The sequence below is a fragment of the Mustelus asterias genome, chromosome 12 (genome assembly GCF_964213995.1).
Source record: "Mustelus asterias chromosome 12, sMusAst1.hap1.1, whole genome shotgun sequence".
NCBI classification, from domain to species: domain Eukaryota; kingdom Metazoa; phylum Chordata; class Chondrichthyes; order Carcharhiniformes; family Triakidae; genus Mustelus; species Mustelus asterias.
Window position 1 is genome coordinate 71261660 of NC_135812.1, and position 25305 is coordinate 71286964.

Consider the following 25305-nt stretch of genomic DNA (forward strand, 5'->3'; position numbering starts at 1 on the left):
CACTACATTCTACACTCTCGTTTCCTTCTCTATGAATGGTATGCTTTGTATAGCGTGCAATAAATAATACTTTTCACTGTATACTAATACATGTGACAATAATCAATCAAATCAAAAAAAATCAAACAATCCACCGCTCTCTCTTGCAGTACATTCCAAATTTTAACCACTGACTGAGTTAAAATAGTTTTTCCTGATGCTGCATTTGCCAGTTATCTGAAATCTGTGCCCCCTCAGTCTGAATGCACACAGACCTGCATTCTGAGTGGGTTGTAAGTGTGGAGTGAGCACAGTTTCACTCAGCATTGAGCTGGGGTTGTTTCGGAATCGCGCTGCGCTCTTTGTGTCCTGGGCTGGGCACGGTGACGCGGGGTGAAAGGTCAGCTCCCGGGCTCTGTGTTGCCAGGCAGCAAGCTGCGGCTCTGGGTGGATTCAGGGCCGGGGAATGGCTTTCAGCGAGAGCCGGCCCGAGGCGGCCGAGGTGGAGCAGGATGAAGGGGCCGGCGGCGAGCCCGATCTCATCGCCAAAGCCAACTCGCTGCAGGCCTTCAGTGAGAGCGAGGAGGTGCGGGGCCTGCTGCTGGGCCTGGGCGCGGCGGCCAGCGAGGCGGCTCACAGCGAGATGGTCAGCCAGAAATTCACCGGTAGGAGCGGGGCTGGGCCCGGGGCTGGGGCTGGCTCTGGTTCTCTGTGCCTGATTTTTGATTTGATTTATCACTGTCACAATGAACAGTATTGTTTCTTGCGCTCTCCATCCACCCGCAGCACCTCTGACTGAGCAGAACCTCAGAAATCATAGAAACCCCACAGTACAGAAAGAGGCCATTCGGCCCATCGAGTCTGCACCGACCACACCCCCATATTCCTACATATGTTACCCGCTAATTCCTCTAATCTACGCATCCCAGGACACTAAGGGGCAATTTTTAACCTGGCCAATCAACTTAACCCGCACATCTTTGGACTGTGGGAGGAAACCGGAGCACCTAGAGGAAACCCACGCAGACACGAGGAGAATGTGCAAACTCCACACAGACAGTGACCCAAGCCGGGAATCGAACCCAGGTCCCTGGAGCTGTGAAGCAGCAGTGCTAACCACTGTGCTACCGTGCCGCCCCTTTTACAATGGGAGATTCACCCCCATTCCCTTCATTCTCCCCCACTAGCTAGTCCCCTTTAATGCCAGGGGCACTAGCTAGGGTAAAAGCATGGGGTTATAGAAACATAGAAGATAGGAAGAGGCCATTCGGCACTTCAAGCCTCCTCTGCCATTCATTACGATCATGGCTGATCATCCAACTCAATAGCCTAATCCTGCTTTTTCCCCATAACCTTTGATCCCATTTACCCCAAGTGCTATATCCAGCCCCTTCTTGAATACATTCAATGTTTTGGCATCAACTACTTCCCGTGGTAATGAATTCCACAGGCTCATCACTCTTTGGGTGAAGAAATGTCTCCTCACCTCTGTCGTAAATGGTCTATCCTGAATCCTCAGGCTGTGACCCCTGGTTCTGGATTCCCCCACCATTGGGAATATCAATGAACAAAGAAAATTACAGCACAGGAACAGGCCCTTCGGCCCTCCAAGCATGCACTGACCATGCTGATCAACTGAACTAAAACCCCCTACCCTTCTGGGGACTATATCCCCTCTATTCCCATCCAAATCATGTATTTGTCCCCGGAGGCCCCATAAAACTCACTATCGTATCTGCTTCCACTACTTCCCCTGGCAGCGAGCTCCAGGCACTCACCACCCTCTGTAAAAAAAAAACTTGACTCATACAGCTCCTTTAAACCTTGCACCTCACACCTTAAATCTATGCCCCCTGGTAGTTGACACTTCCACCCTGGGAAAAAGCTTCTGACTATCCACTCTGTCCATGTCCCTAATCTTGTAGACTTCTATCAGGTCACCCCTCAACATCCATCGTTCCAGTGAGAACAAACCAAATTTCTCCAATCTCTCCTCGTAGCTAATGCCCTCCATACCAGGCAACATTCCAGTAAATCTTTTCTGTACCCTCTCCAAAGCCTCCACATCTTTTCTGGTAGTGTGGCGACCAGAATTGAACATTATATTCCAAGTGTGGCCTAACTAAGGTTCTATAAAGCTGCAACATGACTTGCCAATTTTTAAACTCCAGGCCCTGGCTAATGAAGGTAAGCATGCCGTATGCCTTCTTGACTATCTTCTCCACTTGCGTTGCCACTTTCAGTGACCTGTACGCCCAGATCCCTCTGCCTATCTCAATACTCTTAAGGGTTCTGCCATTTACTGTATATTTCCTATCTGTATTAGACCTTCCAAAATCCATTACCTCACATTTGTCCGGATTAAACTCCATCTGCCATCTTTCCGCCCAAGCCTCCAATCGATCGATATCTTGCTGTATCTTCTGATGTTCCTCATCGCTATCCACAAATCCACCAACCTTTGTGTCGTCTGCAAACTTGCATTTTCCTCCAAATCATTTATATATATATATTATATTACAAACAGCGAAGGTCCCAACACTGATCCCTGAGAAACGCCACTTGTCACAGCCCTCCATTCAGAAATGCACCCTTCCACTGCTACCCTCTGACCGAGCCAGTTCTGTATCCACCTTGTCAACTCACCTCTGATCCCGTGCGACTTCACCTTGTGTACCAGTCTGCCGTGAGGGACCTTGTCAAAGGCCTTACTGAAGTCCATGTAGACAACATCCACTGCCCTACCCTCATCAATCATCTTTGTCACTTCCTTGAAAAACTTGATCAAGTTCATGAGACATGACCTCCCCTTCACAAAACCATGTTGCCTTTCGCTAATATGTCCACTTATTTCCAAGTGGGAGTAAATCCTGTCTCGAAGAATCCTCTCCAATAATTTCCCTACCACTGACGTAAGGCTCACTGGCCTGTAATTACCTGGATTATTCTTGCTACCCATCTTAAACAATTGGCTGTTCTCCAATCTTCTGGGATCTCCCCTGTAGCCAGTGAGGATACAAAGATTTCTCTCAAGGCCCCAGCAATTTCCCCCCTTGCCTCTCTCAGTATTTTGGGGTATAATCCTATCAGGCCCCAGGGACTTGTCTACCTTAATGTTTCTCAAGAACCCCAATACCACTTCCTTTTTGATCTCAACATGACCCAAACTGTCTACACACCCTTTCCCAGATTCATCATCCACCAAGTCCTTCTCTTTGGTGAATACTGACACAAAGTACTCATTTCATACCTCACCCATTTCTTCTGGCTTCATGCATAGATTCCCTCCCCTGTCCTTGAATGGGCCAACCCTCTCCCTGGCTACCCTCTTGCTCTTTATATATGTATAAAATATCCTCCCTGCATCTACCCTGTCTAGTCCTGTTAGAATTTTATAAGTCTCTGAGATTTCCCCACTACGCCCACCATTTGTCTGAACTCCAGCGAAAACAATCTTAACCTAGTCAATCTCTCCTCGTACATCAGCCCCGCCATTCTTGGAATCAGCCTGGTAAACCTTCGCTGAACTCCCTCAAGAGCAAGAACATCCTTCCTCAGAAACTGCACATAATACTGGAAACCTCTCACAATGAAGGCCAACATACACCATTTGCCTTCTTTACCGCCTGCTGCACCTGCATGATTACCTTCAGTGACTGGTGCACAAGGACATCCAGGTCCCGCTGCACACTCCCCTCTCTCAATTTAGAACCTTTTAGGTAGTAATCTGCCACCTTGTTTTTGCTTCTAAAGTGAATAACCTCACATTTATCCAAATTATACTGCATCTGCCATTGATTTGCCCACTCACCCCAACCTGTCCAGATCATTCTGAAGGATCTTTGCATCCTCGTCACAGTTTACCCTCCCACCCAACTTGGTATCATCTGCAAACTTTGAGATGTTACATTTTGTTCCCTCAAACAAATCATTTATTTATTTATATATATATTTATTTATTTTATTGTGAATAGCTGGCACCCCACTAGTTACCGCCTGCCGATTTGAAAAGAACCCATTAATTCCTACTCTTTGTTTCCTCTTTGCCAACCAGTTTTCTATCCATTTCAATACACTTGCCCCAATCCCATGCATTTCAATCTTGCACGATAATCTCTTATGCGAGACTTTGTCAAACGTTTTCTGAAAGTCTGAATATACCACATCGACTGGCTCCCCCTTGCCTACTCTACTAGTTACACCTTCAAAGAATTCCAACAGATTTGTCAAGCATGATTTCCCCTTCATTAAATCCATGCTGATTCTGTCTGATCCTGTCACTGCTTTCTAAATGCTCTGCTATCAAGTCCTTGATAATGGATTTGAAAATTTTCCCCACTACCGATGTTAAGATTACTGGTCTATAATTCCCTGTTTTCTCTTTACCTCCCTTTCTGAATATGGGAGTGACATTAGCTGCCCTCCAATCTGCAGGGACTGTTCCAGAGTCTATTGAATCCTGGAAGATGACCACCAATGCACCCACCATTTCTAGAGCCACTTCCTTAAGTACTCTGGGATGTAGATTATCAGGCCCTGGGGATTTATCCGTCTTCAATGCCATCAATTTTGCCAGAACCATTTCTCTACTAATATTGATCTCCCTCAGTTCTTCCCTCCAACATTTCTGGCATCTGATTTGTATCCTCTTTGGTGAAGACAGAAACAAAGTATGTATTCAATTGCTCGGCCATTTCTTTGTCCCCTATTATACATTACCCCATTTCTGTCTGTAGGGGACCTACATTTGTCTTCACCAACCTCTTTCTCTTCATGTATCTATAGAAACTCTTAATGTCAGTCTTTATGTTCCCTGCAAGCTTACTTTCATACTGTACTTTCCCCTTCTTAATCAATCCCTTGGTCCTTCTTTGCTGAATTCTAAACTGCTCCCAATCCTCAGACCAATTATTTTTCTTGGCCAATCTGTATGCTTCTTCCTTAGATCGGATACTCTCTAATTTCCTTTGTAAGCCATGGTTTGGCCCTCTTACCCATTTTGCTTTTATGCCAGATGGGAATAAACAGTGGCTGCAGTTCCTCCATGCGTTCCTTGAATGTTTGCCATTGCCTATCCACTTTCGTCCCTTTAAGTAACTCTCCCCAATCTATCAAGACCAACTCACGCCTCATATCCTCATAGTTTCCTTTATTAAGATTCAGCACCCTATTCTCCGAATCGACTACTTCATTGTCTAGCTTGATTAAAAAATTCTTTCATGTTATGGTCGCTCATCCCCAGGGGGTCTCGTACAACTAGATTGGCAATGATTTCCTTCTCATTACACAGCACCCAGTGTAGGATGGCCTGCTTTCTAGTTGGTTCCTCCACATATTGGTCAAGAAAATAATCCTATAAACACTCCAGGAATTCCTCCTCTACAGCATTGTGGCTGGTCTGATTTGCCCAATCGATGTGCAGATTAGAATCGCCCATGATCATCGATATTCCCTTGTCACATGTATCTCTAATTTCATGTTTAATGCCATTCCCAACATCACCACTGCAGTCTGGGGGTTTATATATGACACCCACTAATGTTTTTGCCCCTTGGTATTTCACAACTCTACCCATACAGACTCCACGTTGTCAGAGCTAATATCCTTTCTCACGATTATGTTAGTTTCCTCTTTAACCAGCAGTGCCAATCCACCACCTTTTCCTTTATACTTGTCCTTCCTAAATATTGAATACCCTGGGACATTCAATTCACACCCCTGGTCATCCTGCAGGCATGTCTCCATAATCCCAATTATACTGTACCCGTTTAGATCTATGGGGATAGGGCCTGGGCGGGATTGTTGTCGGTGCAGACTTGATGGGCCGAATGGCCTCTTTCTGCACTGTAGAATTCTATGATTCCCACCCCCATTCCCCCTCCAATTGCCCCTCTTGCATGTCCCCAAAGTGCAGCTCAGCATTTCTTGTATTTTATACAGCCTAATAGAATTGGCTGCTGGTCAACTGCAAGGTTATTTCACCCCGAATCGGGCACAATAATCATACTGAAAGCTCCTGCTCTAGCTTGAGATATCAGCATACAGTGTGCTGTCCACTGGTGTGAGTAATGATGGCCATCACGGACGCAAAAACCTGCCCAAACCCGGTAACTTATAATGAAATCAAGAGAAAGCCAGTAATATTTTGGGGAAAGAAAGCAAAGATACGAGAAATTACATCTTATGTCAGTTGCCGTGTGAAAGAGAAAGAAGTCAGCGTTTCTGGCATTAACGTTCAACTGAAATGGCAGAATTGGTTGTGAAGTGAAGCCTTTTGTGTGCTGTAAACAGACTTGCCTGACCAGAACATTTATGATGAAGGAATTTATTAACTTGTATTCCTTTCAGAAGCTAAGCTGACCTGTGTATTTCCAGCATTTTCTGTTTTATTTTCAGATTCCATGTTTAACTTTCTAAATTAAGCACAGTGGTTAGCACTGCTGCCTCACAGCGCCAGGGACCCGGGTTCAATTCCGGCCTTGGATCACTGTCTGTGTGGAGTTTGCACATTCTCCCTGTGTCTGCGTGCGTTTACTCCGGGTGTTCCCACAGTCCAGAGATGTGCGGGTTAGGTTGATTGGCCGTGCTAAATTAACGCTAGTGTCACGGGGACTAGCTAGGATAAACGCATGGGGTTATGGGGATAGGGCCTGGGTGGGATTGTGGTTGGTGCAGGCTTGATGGGCTGAATGGCCTCCTTCTGCACTGTAGGGATCCTATGATTCTATGAATTCAAACTTGGAGATTATGTAAGATTACAGAGAATATACAGCACAGGAACAGGCCATGGGGCTCAACCAATTCATGGTGACATATATGCTCCTGCTCTACCACTGTCTCCTTTTACACTCTCAGCATACCCTCTATTCTGTTCAGATTTACCTAATTTTCCTGACATGACATTTTCTCACTCTGGTCTTGCAACCATTCTGCTACGTGGCCCCTGACCCCACATGCTCTGACCTTGTTCATTTGGTCATTATGTGGTATCCTCTCAAAAGAGTTGGAAATCTATAAATATTACAACTACACTACCCTTATCTCATCAAATAATTCAAGAATTCTCCCAGTTCACTAAAGAACTGTAAAAAGTTACAGATGTAAGGAGATTTTAAGCAAGTATGAAGTAGGGAAAGTGAGAAAAAAGCAAAGGGATGGTCTGATAGGGTGGTAGAGAGGAAAAATTAAATGACAAGCAAGATGATGTGAAAGGAAATGGTAAGGAACAAGTAACAAAACAAAAGATGGGACGAGAGGATTTTAAAATAACAATAGCAGTATTATTACCAAAAGCTGTCATCTGAAAAACTGGGGGCAGACATTATGATTGGAAGCTGTTGAACTCGGTGTTGAGTCCGGTAGGCTGTAAATTGAACCTTTTATTGTCTCTTATATCTGCATATGGATTCTATTTCTGCCTTACCAACTGCCTTACCAACTTTTCAACTGCCAACATCTTGTTTCAAGTAAATGCAACTGCCCCATCTATCCTTGTTCGCCTCATCTCTTTTAAATTTGCTTTACCTTGCAATGCTTATTTCCTAATTCTGATTTTTCTGCAGTCATGTCTCAGTAATTCCGACGATATTTGGTTCTTTGCAAAGTATTATTTCTTCCAGTTCTCCCTTTTTATGATTGCTGCAATGCATTTCTGTATAGACAGTTTAACTCATTTTAATAGCCATTCCTCTTGCTTTATTTTTAATCATCATTTTACACTCTTGTTCTATAACTCTTATTTAAAATCCATGGCTATTTATGACCTTCCTTAGCCTGTTCTATGTTCCCCTTTCTCCTATACTTAGGCTTGTTTCATTTCGTGTGGATCCCTCCTGCCGTATTACTGGTTTAAATGATATAAAACACCAGAGAAATGTTTCACGGTATCACCAGAGTTGTTACAGCACAGGTAGAGTCCATTCAGCCCATTGAGTGCCTGGATTCTATAGCTGCCACATGAAACCAACAACTAAGAACAATTACAAAATTCCATGATAAATTATGCATGATATGCATCAAGTTTTTTTTGTTTCTTTTATAGGTTAGTGGGGGTGTTATTGGCTCCATATTCTCAATGTGTGATGACACTTCTAGATGGGCATCAGTTGTTTACAACTGGAGTTTGCAATCTTTGAGAAACAAGTTCAATGCAATATGACCTTTGGTGCTGGATTCACACCCCAGAGTCATTTGTGTGTTCTGAATTGATGGGCACCCAAAATAATTAACATCTAAACAAAAGTGGCAGTATAGCTGATATTTGCATTCGATGATTTTGTACAGCTTTAAATATTATCTGCATCGCAAAACCAAAGAAATGGTTTGGCAGTAAGCAATCTCACAAAAATGACTGTCCTAATGACTCATGAGAATCCTGTTTATAAATTCCCTCACAGTGCCAGGGACCCTAGGTTCAATTTCTGGTTTAAGTCACTGAGTCTGTACATTCTCCCCGTGTCTACGTGGGTTTCCTCTGGGTGTTCCGGTTTACTCACGCAGTCTGAAAGGCGTGCTGGTTAGGTCCATTGGCCGTGCTAAATTCTCCCTCAGTGTACCCAAACAGGTGCCGGAATGTGGCCACTAGGGGATTTTCACAGTAACTTCATTGCAGTGTTAATGTAAGCCTATTTGTGACAACAATAAATAAACTTACTGACACACATTGTTCTGGTGAGAACTGCTAAACATCATTGAAGTAGTTTTCCTTGCTCGGACTGTTTCATGACTCCAACATTCCGTGAATGGCAGCAGCTTATGTCCTGCTTACCTGGGACCCTAAATAAAGACCTGCACTCTTACTGTGAGTAAGCTTATCCTAAATCCTACATTATCTGTCACTTTTGCTGTCTTTCCTACACCTGTCACAAACTAGCAGTGACATGGTGAGCATTATGTCAGCAGTGTGTTGGGCAGATGACATCAAACAAGCTAACACACAGCTGCTTTGCCCAAAATGGTGGACTTGGGGATACCGGGTGAGGAGTTCTAAGATTTGAAAAGAAAATATTTCGATCTTTCTTCAGAATTATGCATGGAACTTATCAGTTCTTTAGAATCAACTGATTGGTGCTTTAAAACTGAAGAGAAATTGGTCTAATGTGTACCTTGTTTACATTAAAAGCCACTGGACACTTAAAAAAAAAATTACATATCTCTGCCCAGGAATAATTTGTCACTTTTTTTTATTTTCAATTGTCTACAGATACTTAGATATTTCCCGGAGTTTCTGTTTTACTTTAAGACTTCTATATTTTTATTCCGTCGTCACTTTTCTTTTGTTCTTTTACTCCTTTCCTGTAAATTTGGCATTAGTTAGCATTTTCGTTAGTCACTTAAGAACTATTGTAGTCAAAAGCTGTCAGGTACACTGTCACAGAATGTACTGCAATATATTTATCTTGTATGTAAAGCTGCTTTGATCTCATTGAGCCAGCTCTGCTACAGAAGTTGTTACTTGTATGTAGTATGAGGATAGATGTGCACTGGTTGTTTAAGAGAGTTGGGGCACTAGGCACATGGCATGAATGGGGCAGCTGTACTTTTGACAACGTACTTGTATATAAGAACTTAAAACTTTCACACTGTGAATATCACTCTATAAGTGAGAGAATGTCTTGTCACATTTAAGCACTCTTATCTATTTGCTAGTCTCTGATAAGGAGATTGCAGTGTAGTGATTGATTTAAGGATGCGTGTCTGCAAGCCTGATGTCTGATCTTGCTAAACATTTTTGTTATGATTCTATGTTGCCAGCAACTGACACCAATAAAACAAATCAATTGGATGTGTACATTAACTGTAGCCAGCAATGTTTGTTTTTGTTTAATTAGCCCATACAAATATTTAAATATTAAAATAATGTGAAGCATTAAACTCTTTATGATCAAGCCTCTTCAAATGCATTGAACTGCATGAAATAAACAATAAAATAAACTATTGCTTTCTTTTGTGCTTTGCATTTCAAGCATTGATTAGAAGTGAAATTAAATCAAGCATTTTTTATGTAATCAAATTTCTTAGTTAAGGCATCAATTTTATAAATACTTGACTTTTAAAAAATCTAAACAATGGTTCAAATCTTTCGATCAGGGTCAAAACTCCTATTCCTGACCCAGATCAGATAAAAAATACACACTTATCTTTCTCCAATGTTCTGATGAAGGATCCTCCAAAACCTAACCCAGTGCCACAAACCTCGCAGGGAGCAGCAGAAGCCACGGGTGGATAAGATAAATGGGAAAGTTTGGGGGGGGGGGGGGGGTTAAGTAAGTGAGTAAGAGGGTTAGGTGCAAGTTAGGTGAGATGGCAGGTGGATGAGTGGGTTGGTAGATAGGTCCAGGATCTAGTTGGGTTAGGTCGGGGGAGAGATGAGGAGGTGGGTTGGGGGTGTTGGATGGTGTGGGCCAATTAGTTTAGGTGTCAGATGGAAACGGGATGGTGAGGTTAGGTCGGGATGTCAATGGGGGTAATTAGGGTGTTGGCGGGGTAGCCAGTAGCATTTTCTGTTACTCGGGTAAATAAGTTGGAGCTGTCCAAAGTCTCCGACTCTAACTCAGAGTTGGAGACTTATCCAGAGGATAACTGAGGAGCAGCGGAATTGCCCATTGGAAGTTTAAACTTCCTGTGCAATTCCCACAGAGTCCTTGAATTTGTGCATCCAATGGGTCTCATCGCACATCTGGGGGGTGGTGGGGGTTGGTCTGGTCCTCTATCCAGGGACTGGAAGATATGGGCCAGTAACCCTTTAATCAGATTCTCAGAAATTGATTGTAATGAATGCTCCAGCAACTTTGCTAAGCCTTTAAAATGATTTCCATTTTAAAAATCATCTTCAAAAAGTTAGTTGCGTTTTACTCAGCTTGTTGATCAATTACTTCTTGTCTTTTCCATAAAGTTTGAACATAATTTTGGTTTTCCTGTACTTCTCACATGAATTCTTGTCCTTGTACAGCTACTGTCAACCACAGTGGCCTCCTTTCCATCAGTGTTCCATGATCAAGGTTCAAGCTTGACTTGAGAACTTTAATTTAATTCTGAAGCCAATATTACAATACAGTACTAAGTGAAAACTGCTGTGCTGGAGGCGCTGAATTTTGGCAAGAACTAAACTGCGACTCAGTTTGTATGAACACAAATGACCCATGGCACTATTTTTAAAAAAAGAGCAATGCTGTTGCCAATATTCCTCTCTCAACCAATTTCTTGGACGAGAGGTTAACGAGCCATTATTCTCTCTTTCTCTCTCTATGAACTTGCTGTGTGCACATTGACTGCTGCATTCGCCCCTTTTTACAACAGTGGCTTCATAAGTACTTCACTGGTTGTGATTTGCTGAGGAAGTGACCAAGTGCTGTTTTTTAAAAAGCGGGGAGAGATGGTGGTGTGGTAATGTCACTGGGTTGAAATCCAGAGACCCAAGCTCATGTTCTGGGGGACACAGGTTCAAAACCCAACAAGGCAACTGGTGTAATTTAAACTCAATTAATAAAATCTGGAACTGTACGCTAGCCTCAGTAATGGGATCAATAATGAAGCTGTCATTGATTGTTGTATTAAAAAACCCCACAGAAAATGCTGGAAAATCTCAGTTCTGACAGCATCTGTGGAGAGGAGAATAGAGCCAACGTTTCAAGTCTGGATGACCCTTTGTCAGAGCTAGTTCAATAATGTCATTCTTATCGCTAAAATAAAATGTCATTCTTATCTGGTGTGGTCTGCACGTCACTTCAGGCCCACGACTTTAAATGCCCTCTGAAATGGCCTACTGAGTAAACCACTCAGTTTTTGTTCTCACTGGAGCGACGGAGGTTGAGGTGAGACCTGATAGAAGTCTACAAGATTATGAGAGGCATGGACAGAGTGGATAGTCAGAAGCTTTTTCCCAGGGTGGAAGAGTCAATTACTAGGGGGCTTAGGTTTAAGGTGCGAGGGGCAAGGTTTAAAGGAGATGTACAAGGCAGAATTTTTACACAGAGAGTAGTGGGTGCCCGGAACTCGCTGCCGGGGGAGGTAGTGGAAGCGGATACGGTAGTGACTTTTAAGGGGCGTCTTGACAAGTACATGAATAGGATAGGAATAGAGGGATATGGTCCCCGGAAGGGTAGGGGGTTTTAGTTACGTCGGGCAGCATGGTCGGTGCAGGCTTGGAGGGCTCAAGGGCCTGTTCCTATGCTGTAATTTTCTATGTTCTTTGTTCAAGGGCAATTAGGGATGGCCAGTGAAGCCTACATCCCATGAAAGAATAACAGAAAGATAAGTGCAATTTATTTTTTTCAGACTTGGTTTAGTAGGCTAGGATTGTGGTCAGTTTTTCCTCTTCTGAAATAAACTGGTTTGTGTTCCATCCAGTAAATTAATAAGGTAATTTCAATTGGTACACAGCTATAAAAGCAAGACTTGTGTTTTTCTATAACATCTGTTATGACCCCAGGATGTCCCAAAGCCCTTTATAGCCAAAGATGAACTTTTGAGGTGTGCTGCAATCCTGTTGGAAGCATGATGGCCACTATGTGCACAGCAAGATCCTATAAGCAGCAATGTGACGCTAACCAGACAAATTAACAACTCGAAGCTCACAAGTCACACTGATCTGGGAAGAGGTGTTACAAGGCCAGCATTATAACTATTAATGAAAAATCTGTTTTCTACTCTGATATTGCATAACATAACGAAACATATTTTGCCCACTAATAGATTTTTCTTCCTTGTCCTAGTCATAATGGATAAATACCAGGAACAACCTCATCTGCTGGACCCACATCTGGGTAAGATTATATTTGCTTGAAAGGGCTACATTCTCATAATCTGTGGATAAGGATATGTAATATATCCCAATGTAAACAGAAATCTTTTGATTTGTTGTATGTACTGGCTAGATGCTATGTTTCTATAGATATAGCTCTTGGGGCTAAAGGGATCAAGGGATATGGGGGGTAGACAGGATCAGGATATTGAATTTGATCAGCCATGATCATAATGAATGGCGGAGCAGACTCGAAGGGCTGAATAGCCTCCTCCTGCTTCAATTTTCTATGTTTCTATAGAAATGAATGGCTTTTTCTGTGCTGTAAATGTATATAATTCTACATTGTCACAATGACTGAAAAAGCACAAGCGCTTGATGCAAAATTATTTTGGGGTGAATGACTCCAGCGAAATGGCACTGTTTTGAGATCTGAAAAACAGGTGAGAAATATTAGCTTCAACTTATTTTCAGCTTAGAATCGTATAGCTCCGAGGGAGATCATTTGACCTGTTATACCTGCACTGATTATTTAAACAATGTGTTTCCTGCCAATGCAAGATGGCGGCCAGTTCCCTTCTGCATGTGCTCACTTGTCCATGGGTACAGCCTTCCAATGACGACGCTGCTGTAGCCTGGAATTCAGAGTGGGTGAAGGGGGAAGCAATTTGCAATTCACTTACTGTCTGCGTGGGGCATGCACGGGGTGGTGTGGCTCCAGAAAACTGAGCGGGGTTGAGGGCAGAATCTGACATCACGTCAGGTGTTCCCAAACTGGGGTCCGTTGCAAGACATTTGAAAATGCTGCAGAGCTGGCTTCTCCAAATGCCACCTCTGGACGAGCGTAGACATTGGAGTGATAGGAAGAGAGGGCCTCAGAACGGAACCCGGAGCTCATATGTGCACTGAGCACTGGGGAAAACAGAGCAGGCTGCTGGGATGGGGTGAGGGGAGTGCAATTCAAACTCTTCTACCTGTTTTAGTTCTCTCTTTTTTATCTTATTGCATGTTTTTCTTACCCTATGGGACCATCACTTTGGAGGACTTTCTTTGTAAAATAAATGGTTTGCTATTTAAAAACTAGCTTTAAGGCTCCTCTTTCGATTAGTTGTTGATGGAAGTTGACAATATCATATCACAGATACAACCAGCTTGATATTAAATGTGAAATTTGCATCACCTCATCAAGGGTTAACTTCATTCAACCTTAATTTATTCTCGACGTAAAATTGATCTGGGCAGAAAATTACTTAACTTGATTACTGGTTCTCCCTTAAATTGGTGTTGCCTTCCTGCCATGAATGCTAACTTGTCTTCTTAATATCTTAAAGCTACACGTTGATTTAAATTAAGCCACATTAGGTATCTCTCATGGTGCGTTACATGTTTTTATCAAATGGGTTAAACTGTATTTACTGATGGCAATATGCTTGAAATGATTGCTGCAGAGTCAAAAGATAGCACTCTGAATGTCTCTTGAGGCAGTTTGAATATGGACATAATGGATGTAATGTTACCATTTGTCTTTCTTTATAGCTGAGTTGCTTGGAATTGTCTCGATGAAAATTGACAAAAATCCAATTATTTTGATTGTCAACCCTTCTTCATCTCTTAGGAAGTTGAGTTTTAGCAGGAACCTGTTTTATGATCATATAAAGGATGTGCTGCTGCCTTTGTGATGGATCTCTCTTTACAATTTTATTTCCTAACTCTGCTTATAGAATGGATGCTGAATATTCTACTGGACATAGTGCGCAATGAGCATTCTCCTTCACCTCTTGTACATCTTGCATTCAAATTCCTTTATCTCATCTCAAAGGTACTCTGCATAAAATATGCATGTGAAGGTTTATTAAGAAATTCTATTATTACACAGATCTGTAAATATGTATTTCTTAACAATCTGATATGTGAAATAATATTTTTTTTGCCATTGCAGGTGCGTGGTTATAAATACTTTCTGAGATTATTCCCTCATGAAGTGGTGGATTTGCATCCAGTCTTGAATTTACTCTCTCAGCAAGATCCAAAAGACTGCGATGTAAGTATAGAGTCATAATTCAGGAATTTGTGGACTGGTTTTTTTCATAAGATTTGGATAAACAATTCCATTTAACACGTATTTTGTAAATCTGTATTCTTGACTTTTTTCAACTCCTCAAAATCATGGGCTGTTGAAATCCAAACAGTAGTTCCCCAGCAAATAAACACCGAATCCTTTGTGAACTGTGTAGGAATACTTTTTGATCTCTGCCTATCTGTAAAGTGAGGTTATGGTGGGGGACACTGACAGCAGAATGGGAGTCTAGCTTTTGGAAAGAGGAGACTGTTCAGACACAGAAGGCTGTGAAAGATGGGGAGTGGGGGCAGGAAAGTGCTGTACTGGATTGCAAATGAGTTAATCTACCAGGCAGGGAACTGCATTAAAATGGATAGTGTTGTGTTCCTTATTTTATTATGTGGAGATAGGTTGTATCATTGAACTAATTGAAATTGATTATGACTATTGCTCTGTATATTCAGCTGACGGAAATAAAGCAGCATAAAAATTCAAATCGAGCCTCACATCATAGTGGTAACTTAGCCCAAAGAATTATGTACAAAAGACATAGTTCAAAATCATGGGCTCTGACCCAAACCCTAACCCCCATCTCCCGAGTCCTGCTATCATACAAGTAGATGTTGAACAATGTTTCAACTTCCTTAAAAGTGATATGTTTAGATACCTTTTGAGGAGTGACTGTTGCCATTGAACCTGAGGTGATATCTAGATTAAATTTATAACATAAGAGTATAACACAACTATCTTGTGTTACATTAGTGAGTGAGAAGTAATGAAGCAAGGTTTATTTTTATATGATATCAGTAAGTCTCAGATTATTTTTACAAGACCCCATGTGGCTATCATCGAACCTGTAAAATGCCAAGCTTATACAATCATTCTGGATCTGACAACTTCAAAATCAGTATGGACCTTATCTGTTTGAACATGTTCATAGGTATGCAGGGGCTGCTGACAAACCTGTGTACACTCTCCAGCCTTCAGCTCTGTGGGTGGCCCATTCTTTGTTTTTTGTAGGTTATTTTGGATTTCAGGTCTGGTGGCTAGAGTCATGGGGAGCACATTGGGGGACCAATAAGCTGGCAGGTGAACTGTTTGGGCTGTGCATTTTCAGCCATTTAATGTGTAGTGAAAATGTTGCTGGAGAGCAATTTTGGGAAGTGGGAAAAGCAGAGCAATCAAAGTAATTTGGAGACTTATGTTCTGCAATTTCACATTATTTGCTATTGGGGAATAGACCCCTTCAATATACAGGGTAATTGAGGAACATCTGTATAAAAAAGGATGATTAATTACACTCTAATCCTCCCCTTGTTTTTTGTGATGAAAACCCATTTCCCTTTTACCACATAAGGGTTTCTTGTATTTGGTAAAATAGTGGAATAATTAATATTGCAGATGCACAAGAGGCTAGAATTAGACGAAAGCAGATATCTCAGAAGAATGTGGAGCTGGTAGATACCACAGAGATAGGGAGGGCTGAGAGCATGTAGGGATTTGAAAACAAGGATGAAAACTTTAATGTCATGACGTTGCTTGAACAGGAGCCAATGCAGGTCATTGAATACCGAGATGGCCAAGGAATGGGACTTGCTGCGACCAAGTTTTCTTTATGGAGGGTAGAATGTGGGAGACCTAGTCAAATCCAGGAATAGCGATGACTTGAATGAGGATTTCAGCAGCAGGTAAATTGAGAGGTACAGAGTTCGGTAATGTTATGGGGCTGGTATAGTGATGGCACGGATATGAGGTAGGAAGCTCATCTTGGGATCAAATATGATGCCCAAGGTTGCAGACTGGTTTAATCTCAAAAATAAGCAAAATAATGTAGCCTTGCAAGTTCTGACGGAGAGTCTATGGCTCAAAATTAACTCTGTTTCTCTCCTGATAGATGCTGGCCGCCATGCTGAGTTTATCCAGCATCTTCTGTTCTTGTTGGCTTATTATCAGACTATTTCCTGTAATGGAGGTAGCCCAATAGTCTATAAATTTATTTCAAGATTATTCCTTTCTTTCTTGGCCTGTACCTTTACACAATTGCAGGGAAACTGTCCCAGCATTTTGTGTATAAATTCCACCACAGCATATCTTATTTCCTTAATTTTTAAAAATCTTTTAATAGTGGTTTAAGTTTTGAAACAGCTTTTTTTATTGATCTATCATCCATTGCCTGATTAAAATATCCCAATCGCACAAATGTTATAAAGCAAACTTTGACACTAAGCTATACAAGATGATGTTAATGCAGATGATCAAAAGCTTGGTCGAAGAAGTAGACTTTAAGGAGCAACTTGACAGCTGGACACATTGCAGCCATAGAATATAACCATGTTAGAGTATTCATAGAATCATACAGTGCAGAATGGCAAAGAAAAAAGCTATTCAACCCATTGTGTCTGCACTGGCTGAAAAAGAGAAGCTGTCCAATCTAATCCCACCTTCCAGCACCTGGTCCATAGCCTTGCAGGTTACAGCACTTCAGGTGCAGATCCAGGTACCTTTCAGATGAGTTGCCTCCACCAATGAATCCCAAATTCCCTACCACCCTCATGTCCCCTAAAAACCTACTAATCACCTTGAATCTGAGACCCCTGGTAATTGACCTCTTTGCTAGGGGAAACATCCCTGTATATTCTAAGCCCTTATTATCTTGGACCTCAGCCAGATCACCCCTCAGCCTTTTCAGTTCCAAGGGAAGCAACCCCAGCCTGTCCAATCTTCCCTCATAGCTGCAACTTTCAAGCTCTGACAACATTCTTGTAAAGCTCTTCTGCACCTTCTCCAGAGCAGCCCACTTGATTGGAATCCCTTCCATAAGCATTCACTCCCTCTACTATTGGTGCACAGTGACAGCATTGTGGATCATCTACAAGATGAACTGCAGCAACTCACCAAATCTCCTCTAGATCATGATGATAGGTGGTTTTGGAGGAAGATGGTGTGGTCAGTGTATCAAAGACTGGTTAAGAAAGAAGAGAAGTACATAATGCATGTTGAGGTCAGGAATAGGTGTGAACGCTCTTGAGAATGAAATATATCAAGGGAGGAAGTGTTGTGTATCCTAAATTGCATTAAGGTAGACAAGTCCCCGGGGCCAGATGGGATCTATGCCAGGTTACTGCGTGAGGCAAGGGGAGAAATAGGCGGGGCCTTAACAGATATCTTCACATCCTCTTTGACCACAGGTGAGATTCCAGAGGACTGGAGAATAGCCAATGTTGTTCCCTTGTTTGAGAAAGGAAGCAGGATGATCCAGGAAATTATAGGCCGGTGAGCCTGACATCGGTGGTGGGGAAGCTTTTGGAAAAGATACTGAGGGCAGGATGTATGTCCATTTGGAGGAAAATGGACTAGTTAGTGACAGGCGGCATAGTTTTGTACGGGGAGGGGAAGGTCATGTCTCACCAACTTGATTGAGTTTTTTGAAGAAGTGACAAAGATAATTGATGAGGAAAGGGCTGTGGATGTAGTTTATATGGACTTTAGTAAGGCGTATGACAAGGTACCACATGGCACAGTGGTACAAAAGCTAAAATCACGTGGGATTCGGGTGGGCTGGCTAGATGGATACAGAACTGGCTTAGTTATAGAAGATGTAGAGATGCGGCGTTGGACTGAGGTGGGCACAGTAAGAAGTCTCACAACATCAGTTAACGTCCAACAGGTTTATTTGGTATCACAAGCTTTCGGAGCGCTGCTCCTTCATCAGGTGAGTTGATTATAGAAGACAGAGTAGCGGTAGAAGGGGGCTTTTCAGATTGGAGACCTGTAGTGGTGTTCCGCAGGGTTCAGTGCTGGGACCTCTGTTTGTAGTATATATAAATGATCTGGAGGAAGATGTGGGTGGTCTGATTAGTAAGCTTACGGATGACACGAAGATTAGTGGAGTTGCTGATAGTGCCCAGGATTGTCAGAGGATACAACAGGATATAGATGTGGTGGTACAGTGGTTAGCACTGCTGCCTCACAGCACCAGAGACCTAGGTTCAATTCCCGTCTTGGGTCACTGTCTGTGCGGAGTCTGCATGTTCTCCTCATGTCTGCATGGGTTTCCTCCAGGTGCTCCTTTTTCCTCCCACGGTCTGAAAGATGTGCTAGTTATGTGCATTGGTCATGCTAAATTCTCTCTGTGTACTCGAACAAGTGCCGTAGTGTGGCGACTAAGGGATTTTCACAGTAATTTTATTGCAGTGTTAGTGTAAGCCTGCTTGTGACACTAATAAATAAACTTACAAAAAGGATAGATTGGGCACAAAAATGGCAGATGGAATTTAATCTGGACAAATGCGAGGTGATGCATTTTGGAGGATCAAATTTAGTGTGAATTATACTGTAAATGGCAGAACCCTTAGGAACATTAACATACAGAGGGAACTGGGCATGCAGGTCCACAGTTCCCTAAAAGTGGCAACACAGGTGGCCAAGATGGTTAAGAAGGCATATGGCATGCTTGCCTTCATCAGCTGGGGCACTGAGTACAAGAGTTGGGAAATCATGTTGCAGCTATATGAAATCTTGGTTAGGTCGCATTTGGGGTATTGTGTGTAGTTCTGGTCACCACACTGGCAGAAGGACGTGGAAGCTTTGGAGAGCGTGCAAAGAAGGTTCACCATGTTGCCTGGTCTCGAGGGTGTTGACTGTGAGGAGATGTTGAATAAACTGGGATTGTTTTCACTGGAAAGACGGCAGCTGACCTGATATAGGTCTACATAATTATGAGAGGCATCGACAGGGTGGATAGTCAGAGAGACTTTTTCCAAGGGTGGAAGTGTCAATCACAAGGGGCACAGGTTCAAGGTGAGAGGGGGAAAGTTTAAGAGAGATGTGTGGGGGAAGTTTTTCACGCAGAGAGTGGTGGGTGCCTGGAATGCGCTGCCAGAGGTGGTGGTGGAAGCAGGCATAATAGCAACATTTAAGAGGCATCTGGATGGATGCATGAATAGGGACGGAATAGACAGATACGAACCGAGTAAGGGCAGAAGGTTTTTATTCAGTTAAGGCATCATGATTGGCACAGGCTTGGAGAGCCGAAGGGCCTGTTCCTGTACTGTACTTTTCTTTGTTCTTTTACTCAGAAATGTTTATCTTTATCATCATTACAGGAACCCATTTGTGACTTTGAGAGCTGTTTTGGTACTGTGGTAGGGCAAAAACCTGACTGGAGGGATTCAAACATGGTGTTCAAGGAAAGATGGGCTCTGATTTGAGAGGTGACAGCTTATTAGCGAACAATGGGGAGGAAGGAAGGTTGGAGATGGGGCAGTAATTTTCAAGGAGAGTGAGGACAAGGTTTTTTTTGAGGAGAAGGGGGTGATGATTTTGAATTATTGTTACTGACAAATGCAGGCAGAAATGAGAACACTTTGTATTCCATCTTGTGCGATATGGATTTGGTCCCTATTTGTATGCAATTATTCTAATTTCCAGGTTAGTTTCCAAAAGTGGCACGGTGGCAGAGTGGTTAGCACTGCTGCCTCACAGTGCCAGGCACCGGGATTCAATTCCGGCTTCGGGTTACTGTCTGTGTGGAGTTTGCACATTCTCCCCGTTTCAGGCATTGTTTCAGTCAGGGTGTGGGAGGTCGAAACGCCATCTGATTTTGACCAATTTCCTCTCAGTTGCACAGGAACTGCATGAAGTTCTTACAGCAGCACTAATATGGTTGAATGTCCGTCCCTACAAAGCATTAAAACAAACTTTAAAGAACCAGCGAGGCTTAATATACATGGCTTAATGTACATGGGGAGCATGACCTTTTAAAATGTAGGTTATCAAAGATAGTATTTTGTATTTTTACAGTATATAACTGTGCATTAGATATTCAAGTCTTTTTGTAGTTTGTTTCTTGTGTCTGTACTTCCTTTGCCAGACTGGATGGTTCAGGCTGAAGACTACTCAAAGGCTTATGCCCCATTGTGATCAGCTAAAGAGTTTGTCTTTATACAGATTCTTAGCGTGGACTGCTTCCAATAGTTCATCTTCTTTTCCTATCTGGTTAATGGTAATCGTCCATTCTTGGTCCACTGCAGCATTGGTCTAGATAATCCTGTTTCACGTGCTGACAAACATGCTACATTTGTATTTTAATACCATCTCCTTCACCACATAAAATGTTTGTATATTCTGAAATAAGTTCTTGTTATGTTTTATTCATTGATCTGTTTGTAATTGCTAAGCCATTGTTTTAGTTGGGGTGGGGTTGGAAACTCAATCTGATTCTGACCAATTTCCTCTCATAGAACCTGCTGTACGTTTTAGTTTGAAAATGATCATGTTCGGAGGTTTTTTGTCAGTTTATGATTTTTTTCCTCACGTTGGAATGATTGCAGTTTGTAGCCTAATCCAGGAATACAGTCTATTTGGAATTGCCTGAGTTCATTGAGTAGCAATAAATGAGCATTCAACCCACTGGCATTAATCCAAATTCAAATGGTAGTAGCCTCCACAACATGGTGTTCTAGTCTTCCAAGGTATTTTAGTGATTCTAATGGTATTCAACTCTACTTTTCCTTGTGTATTTCAGACCTGGGAGACTCGCTACATCCTTCTACTGTGGTTATCCATGACCTGTTTACTCCCATTTGATATGGCACGACTTGATGGTAACACCTCCACATTGGCAGGACAATCTAGGACACCAACAATGGATCAGATTTTAAACGTGGCAAAGGTGAGTGCTGTGATTCTCCGCTGTGTTATAGTTGTCTGTCTGTTTTATATTTGTTCCAAGTTACAACAGTGGTTTCATTTCTAGAGGAATAGAATACAAAAACAGGATGTGGGATTTGTTTGACCACACCTGGAGAATGCTGGTGCAGATCTCGTCTCCATTCCATAAAAAGAAAGAAGAACAAGTCTGGAGAAATTGCTGAAGTGGTTTACAAGAATGTTGCCCAAATTGGTTCATTTCTGAAGGAGGAATAAAGAGGCCACTTTTTCCTTGCAAAGCAAGAAACTAAATATGGTAGAGGAATGAACTTTTATTACAGACACGTAAATCATTGAAAGTGGTTGACAAATTGACAAAGTTGTAGAGAGTGGAAACTTAAATGGAAAGAGTGTGGAAATGGATCAGAAATTGGATTAAAACATAGGAAGCCGAGTGCTCAGAGGTGAGATTAGAGGAGTGGAGCAGGCCAGTGGTCAGTATTTCAATCTTCTATACAGATGATATAATTGCGGAGAGAAGGAGGAACGGGCCCCAGATGCAATTAAGGATTTTTAACATTTTAGGGTTGGACAGCCGGTGTAGGTCAAAGAGAACTGAGGTAATGGACAAGCAGGACTTGGTACATGACATGATTTGTGGGTCAGGGATTTGGACAAGCTGAAGCTTGTAGGTGGCCAAGGATGTGAGGTCAGCAAATAGATAAAGAGTGGCTCAGTCTGGAGGTGATAATGTTAATAAGGTTCTAGTCATTGCAGAACGATACCTGGATTCCAAGAATTAAATTATGAGAAATCATGCAAAATGGAGTTGTATCCCTGGAATTGAGAAGATTAAGAGGTGATTTCATTGAAGTATCCAAGTTATTAAGGGGAACAATAGTCGCTATCTCTCCAGCTTTTATACTCTATACCCCGTCCTATAAAGGCAAGCATACCATATGCCGCCTTCACCACCTTCTCCACCTGTGCTGCCACCTTCAAGGATTTGTGGACTTGCACACCTAGGTCCTTCTGTGTTTCTATACTCTTGATGGCTCTGCCATTTTATTGTATAACTCCCCCCTACATTAGTTCTTCCAAAATGCATCACTTCGCATTTATCTGGATTAAATTCCATCTGCCATTTCTCCGCCCAATTTTCCAGCCTATCTATATCCTGCTGTATTGTCCGACAATGTTCATCGCTATCCGCAAGTCCAGCCATCTTCGTGTTATCCGCAAACTTGCGGATAACACCAGTTACATCTCCTTCCAAATCATTTATATATATCACAAATAGCAGAGGTCCCAGTACAGAGCCCTGCGGAACACCACTGGTCACAGACCTCCAGCTGGAAAAAGACCCTTCGACTGTTACCCTCTGTCTCCTGTGGCCAAGCCAGTTTTCTACCCATCTAGCCACCTCCCCTTGTATCCCATGAGCCTTAACCTTCTTAACCAACCTGCCATGAGGGACTTTGTCAAATGCCTTACTGAAATCCATATAGACGACATCCACGGCCCTTCCTTCGTCAACCGTTTTTGTCACTTCCTCAAAAAACTCCACCAAATTTGCAAGTAACGACCTCCCTCTTTCAAAACCATACTGTGTGTCACTAATGAGATTGTTCTGTTCTAAATGCGCATACATCCTGTCTCTAAGAATCCTCTCCAACAACTTCCCTACCACGGGCGTCAAGCTCACCGACCTATAATTACCCGAGTTATCCCTGCTACCCTTCTTAAATAACGGTACCACATTCGCTATCCTCCAATCCTCAGGGACCTCACCTGTGTCCAATGAAGAGACAAAGATTTCCGTCAGAGGCCCAGCAATTACATCTCTTGTCTCCCTGAGCAGTCCAGGATAGATGCCATCAGGCCCTGGGGATTTGTGAGTTTTAATGTTACCTAAAAAACCTAACACTTCCTCCCTTGTAATGGAGATTCTCTCTAACGGGTCAACACCTCCCTCTGAGACACTCCCAGTCAACAAGTCCCCCTCCTTTGTGAATACCGATGCAAAATATTCATTTAGGATCTCCCCAATTCCTGCCTAATACGGCTATAGTTAGCCTTCCCCCAATTTAGCACCCTACCCTTAGGACAACACTCGTCCTTGTCCATTACTATCCTAAAGTTAACAGAGTTGTGGTCACTATTTGCCACATGTTCCCCTACCGAAACTTTGACGACCTGACCGGGCTCATTTCCCAGAACTAGAGCCAGTATAGCCCCCTCTCTAGTTGGGCTATCTACATACTGTTCCAAAGAACCTTCCAGTACGCATTTTACAAATTCCTCCCCGTCCAGATCCCCAGCCCTAAGCACTTTCCAGTCTATACCAGGGAAATTGAAGTCTCCCACTACAACAACCCCATTTTTTTCTGCACATATCCAGAATCTCCTGACATATTCGTTCCTCCACTTCCCGTGGGCTGTTGAGTGGCCTGTAGTATACCCCCAGCATAGTGATTGCACCTTTCCTGTTTCTGAGCTCCACCCACAGCGATTCATTACATGACCCCTCTAAATTGTCCACCTTCTGCACCGCTGTAATATGCTCCCTAACTAATACCGCTACTCCCCCACCTTTTTTAGCCCCTCCTCTGTCTCGCCTAAAACACTTATACCCCGGAATATTCAGCTGCCAGTCCTGTCCTTTTAACCACCGCATCACCGCAACCATATCCAAATTCTGCGTAAGCATTAAGGCCCTAAGTTCGTCTGTCTTACCCCAGTTATCCCTCCTCGCATTGAAGCAGATGCACTCCAGACCTCCAGGCCCGCTCAGGTCATCCTGCTCCAGAGTGCTCCTATTCTTAGCTAGCCTTGCCCTGGCCTCCAGCTCGACCCCAGCCTCAGTACTTACTGACCTACTTCTGGTTTGATGAAGGGGTTAGGGTAGGGGCAGAGGCAAGCAATTGTTGTTGTAGAAAGCTAAGTGGCTTTCTTGCTACAGAACACCTTTTGTGGTCTGAATCTTATCTTCGTGTACAATAGAATACTGAGGTTGCAAACAGTCTGATTCAACGTCCGATAGTAGTTGAGGAGGGGAATAGTATCACTAACCAGGGAACTGTGTGTGTGAGACAAGGGTTGAAAAAGTTGCCTTTGGTCAGACCACTGTGGGGCATGAAGTCAAAACGCATTGAGCTGGAGGTCACAAAAATATTTAACAGTTAAGGGCTTGAGAGATGGTTGAGGTAGTGGTCGATATCATCGATGTGCGTAAGAAAGCTGACATTTATCTCTGGAGTAGATTGTAGTTGATGGAGGTTGTGGGGGTGATCTGGGGGGGTGGGTGTCAATGGTTAGGGTGTGTCTATAAATTTGGGGGTGGATTCAGGAAATGACAAGTGCAAGAAGAGACTGGGTTGATGTTGTGACTGGGTTTGCATCGGTGGGAATGGAATTGTGCAAGCACACTTCAAAACAACTGGACGCTGGCGAAACATTTTATTGATTGTGTCCTCCCTGTTGACAGCAACATCTGGAGAATGAGTGGAAGGGATCCAGGGTACAGGAGGTGGGCGTAATAGATATGGTGAGCTTGAAGAGGATTAGGTGTTGATGCGATGAGGTTGACTGCTGCAAGAGAGAGACAAGAATTCAGGACTAGAGTGGTGAGGAAGCTAAGATCTAGAGAGACTGTTGGGACATTGAAGTAGAAGGCAGACAAGTGCAATGCTGTGTTCTGTAAATAAACCTGTTATCAAGAAAATGATTAGCGTCATACTTTGCAATCTGGCTTTGGATCCAATTAACATCGGGAGCAAAGAGATGGTTCGAAAGAAAAGGAGGCAGCTGCTTCTTGAGTGTTGTTGACAAACAAGTCAAAGAGCTCCACACGCTTGATGCTTTAGATGATGGG

The 25305-nt window shown here is 42.8% G+C and overlaps 1 protein-coding gene across 2 annotated transcripts in view; it reads left to right on the top strand.

Moving 5' to 3' along the window:
• The first annotated feature begins 350 nt into the window (after positions 1 to 350).
• The window catches only part of tbcd (tubulin folding cofactor D), a 248461-nt gene continuing 223506 nt past the window's right edge, over positions 351 to 25305 (top strand). The window contains exons 1-5 of one of the 2 annotated variants that reach the window (XM_078225420.1): positions 351 to 644; positions 12693 to 12743; positions 14443 to 14540; positions 14661 to 14762; positions 21307 to 21453. In XM_078225420.1, the coding sequence (XP_078081546.1) occupies positions 446 to 644; positions 12693 to 12743; positions 14443 to 14540; positions 14661 to 14762; positions 21307 to 21453 (597 nt within the window). In that variant the 5' untranslated portion in view covers positions 351 to 445. Of the gene's footprint in view, positions 645 to 12516; positions 12579 to 12692; positions 12744 to 14442; positions 14541 to 14660; positions 14763 to 21306; positions 21454 to 25305 lie in introns of those variants that run through there. The other variant, XM_078225421.1, reaches the window with a different exon arrangement.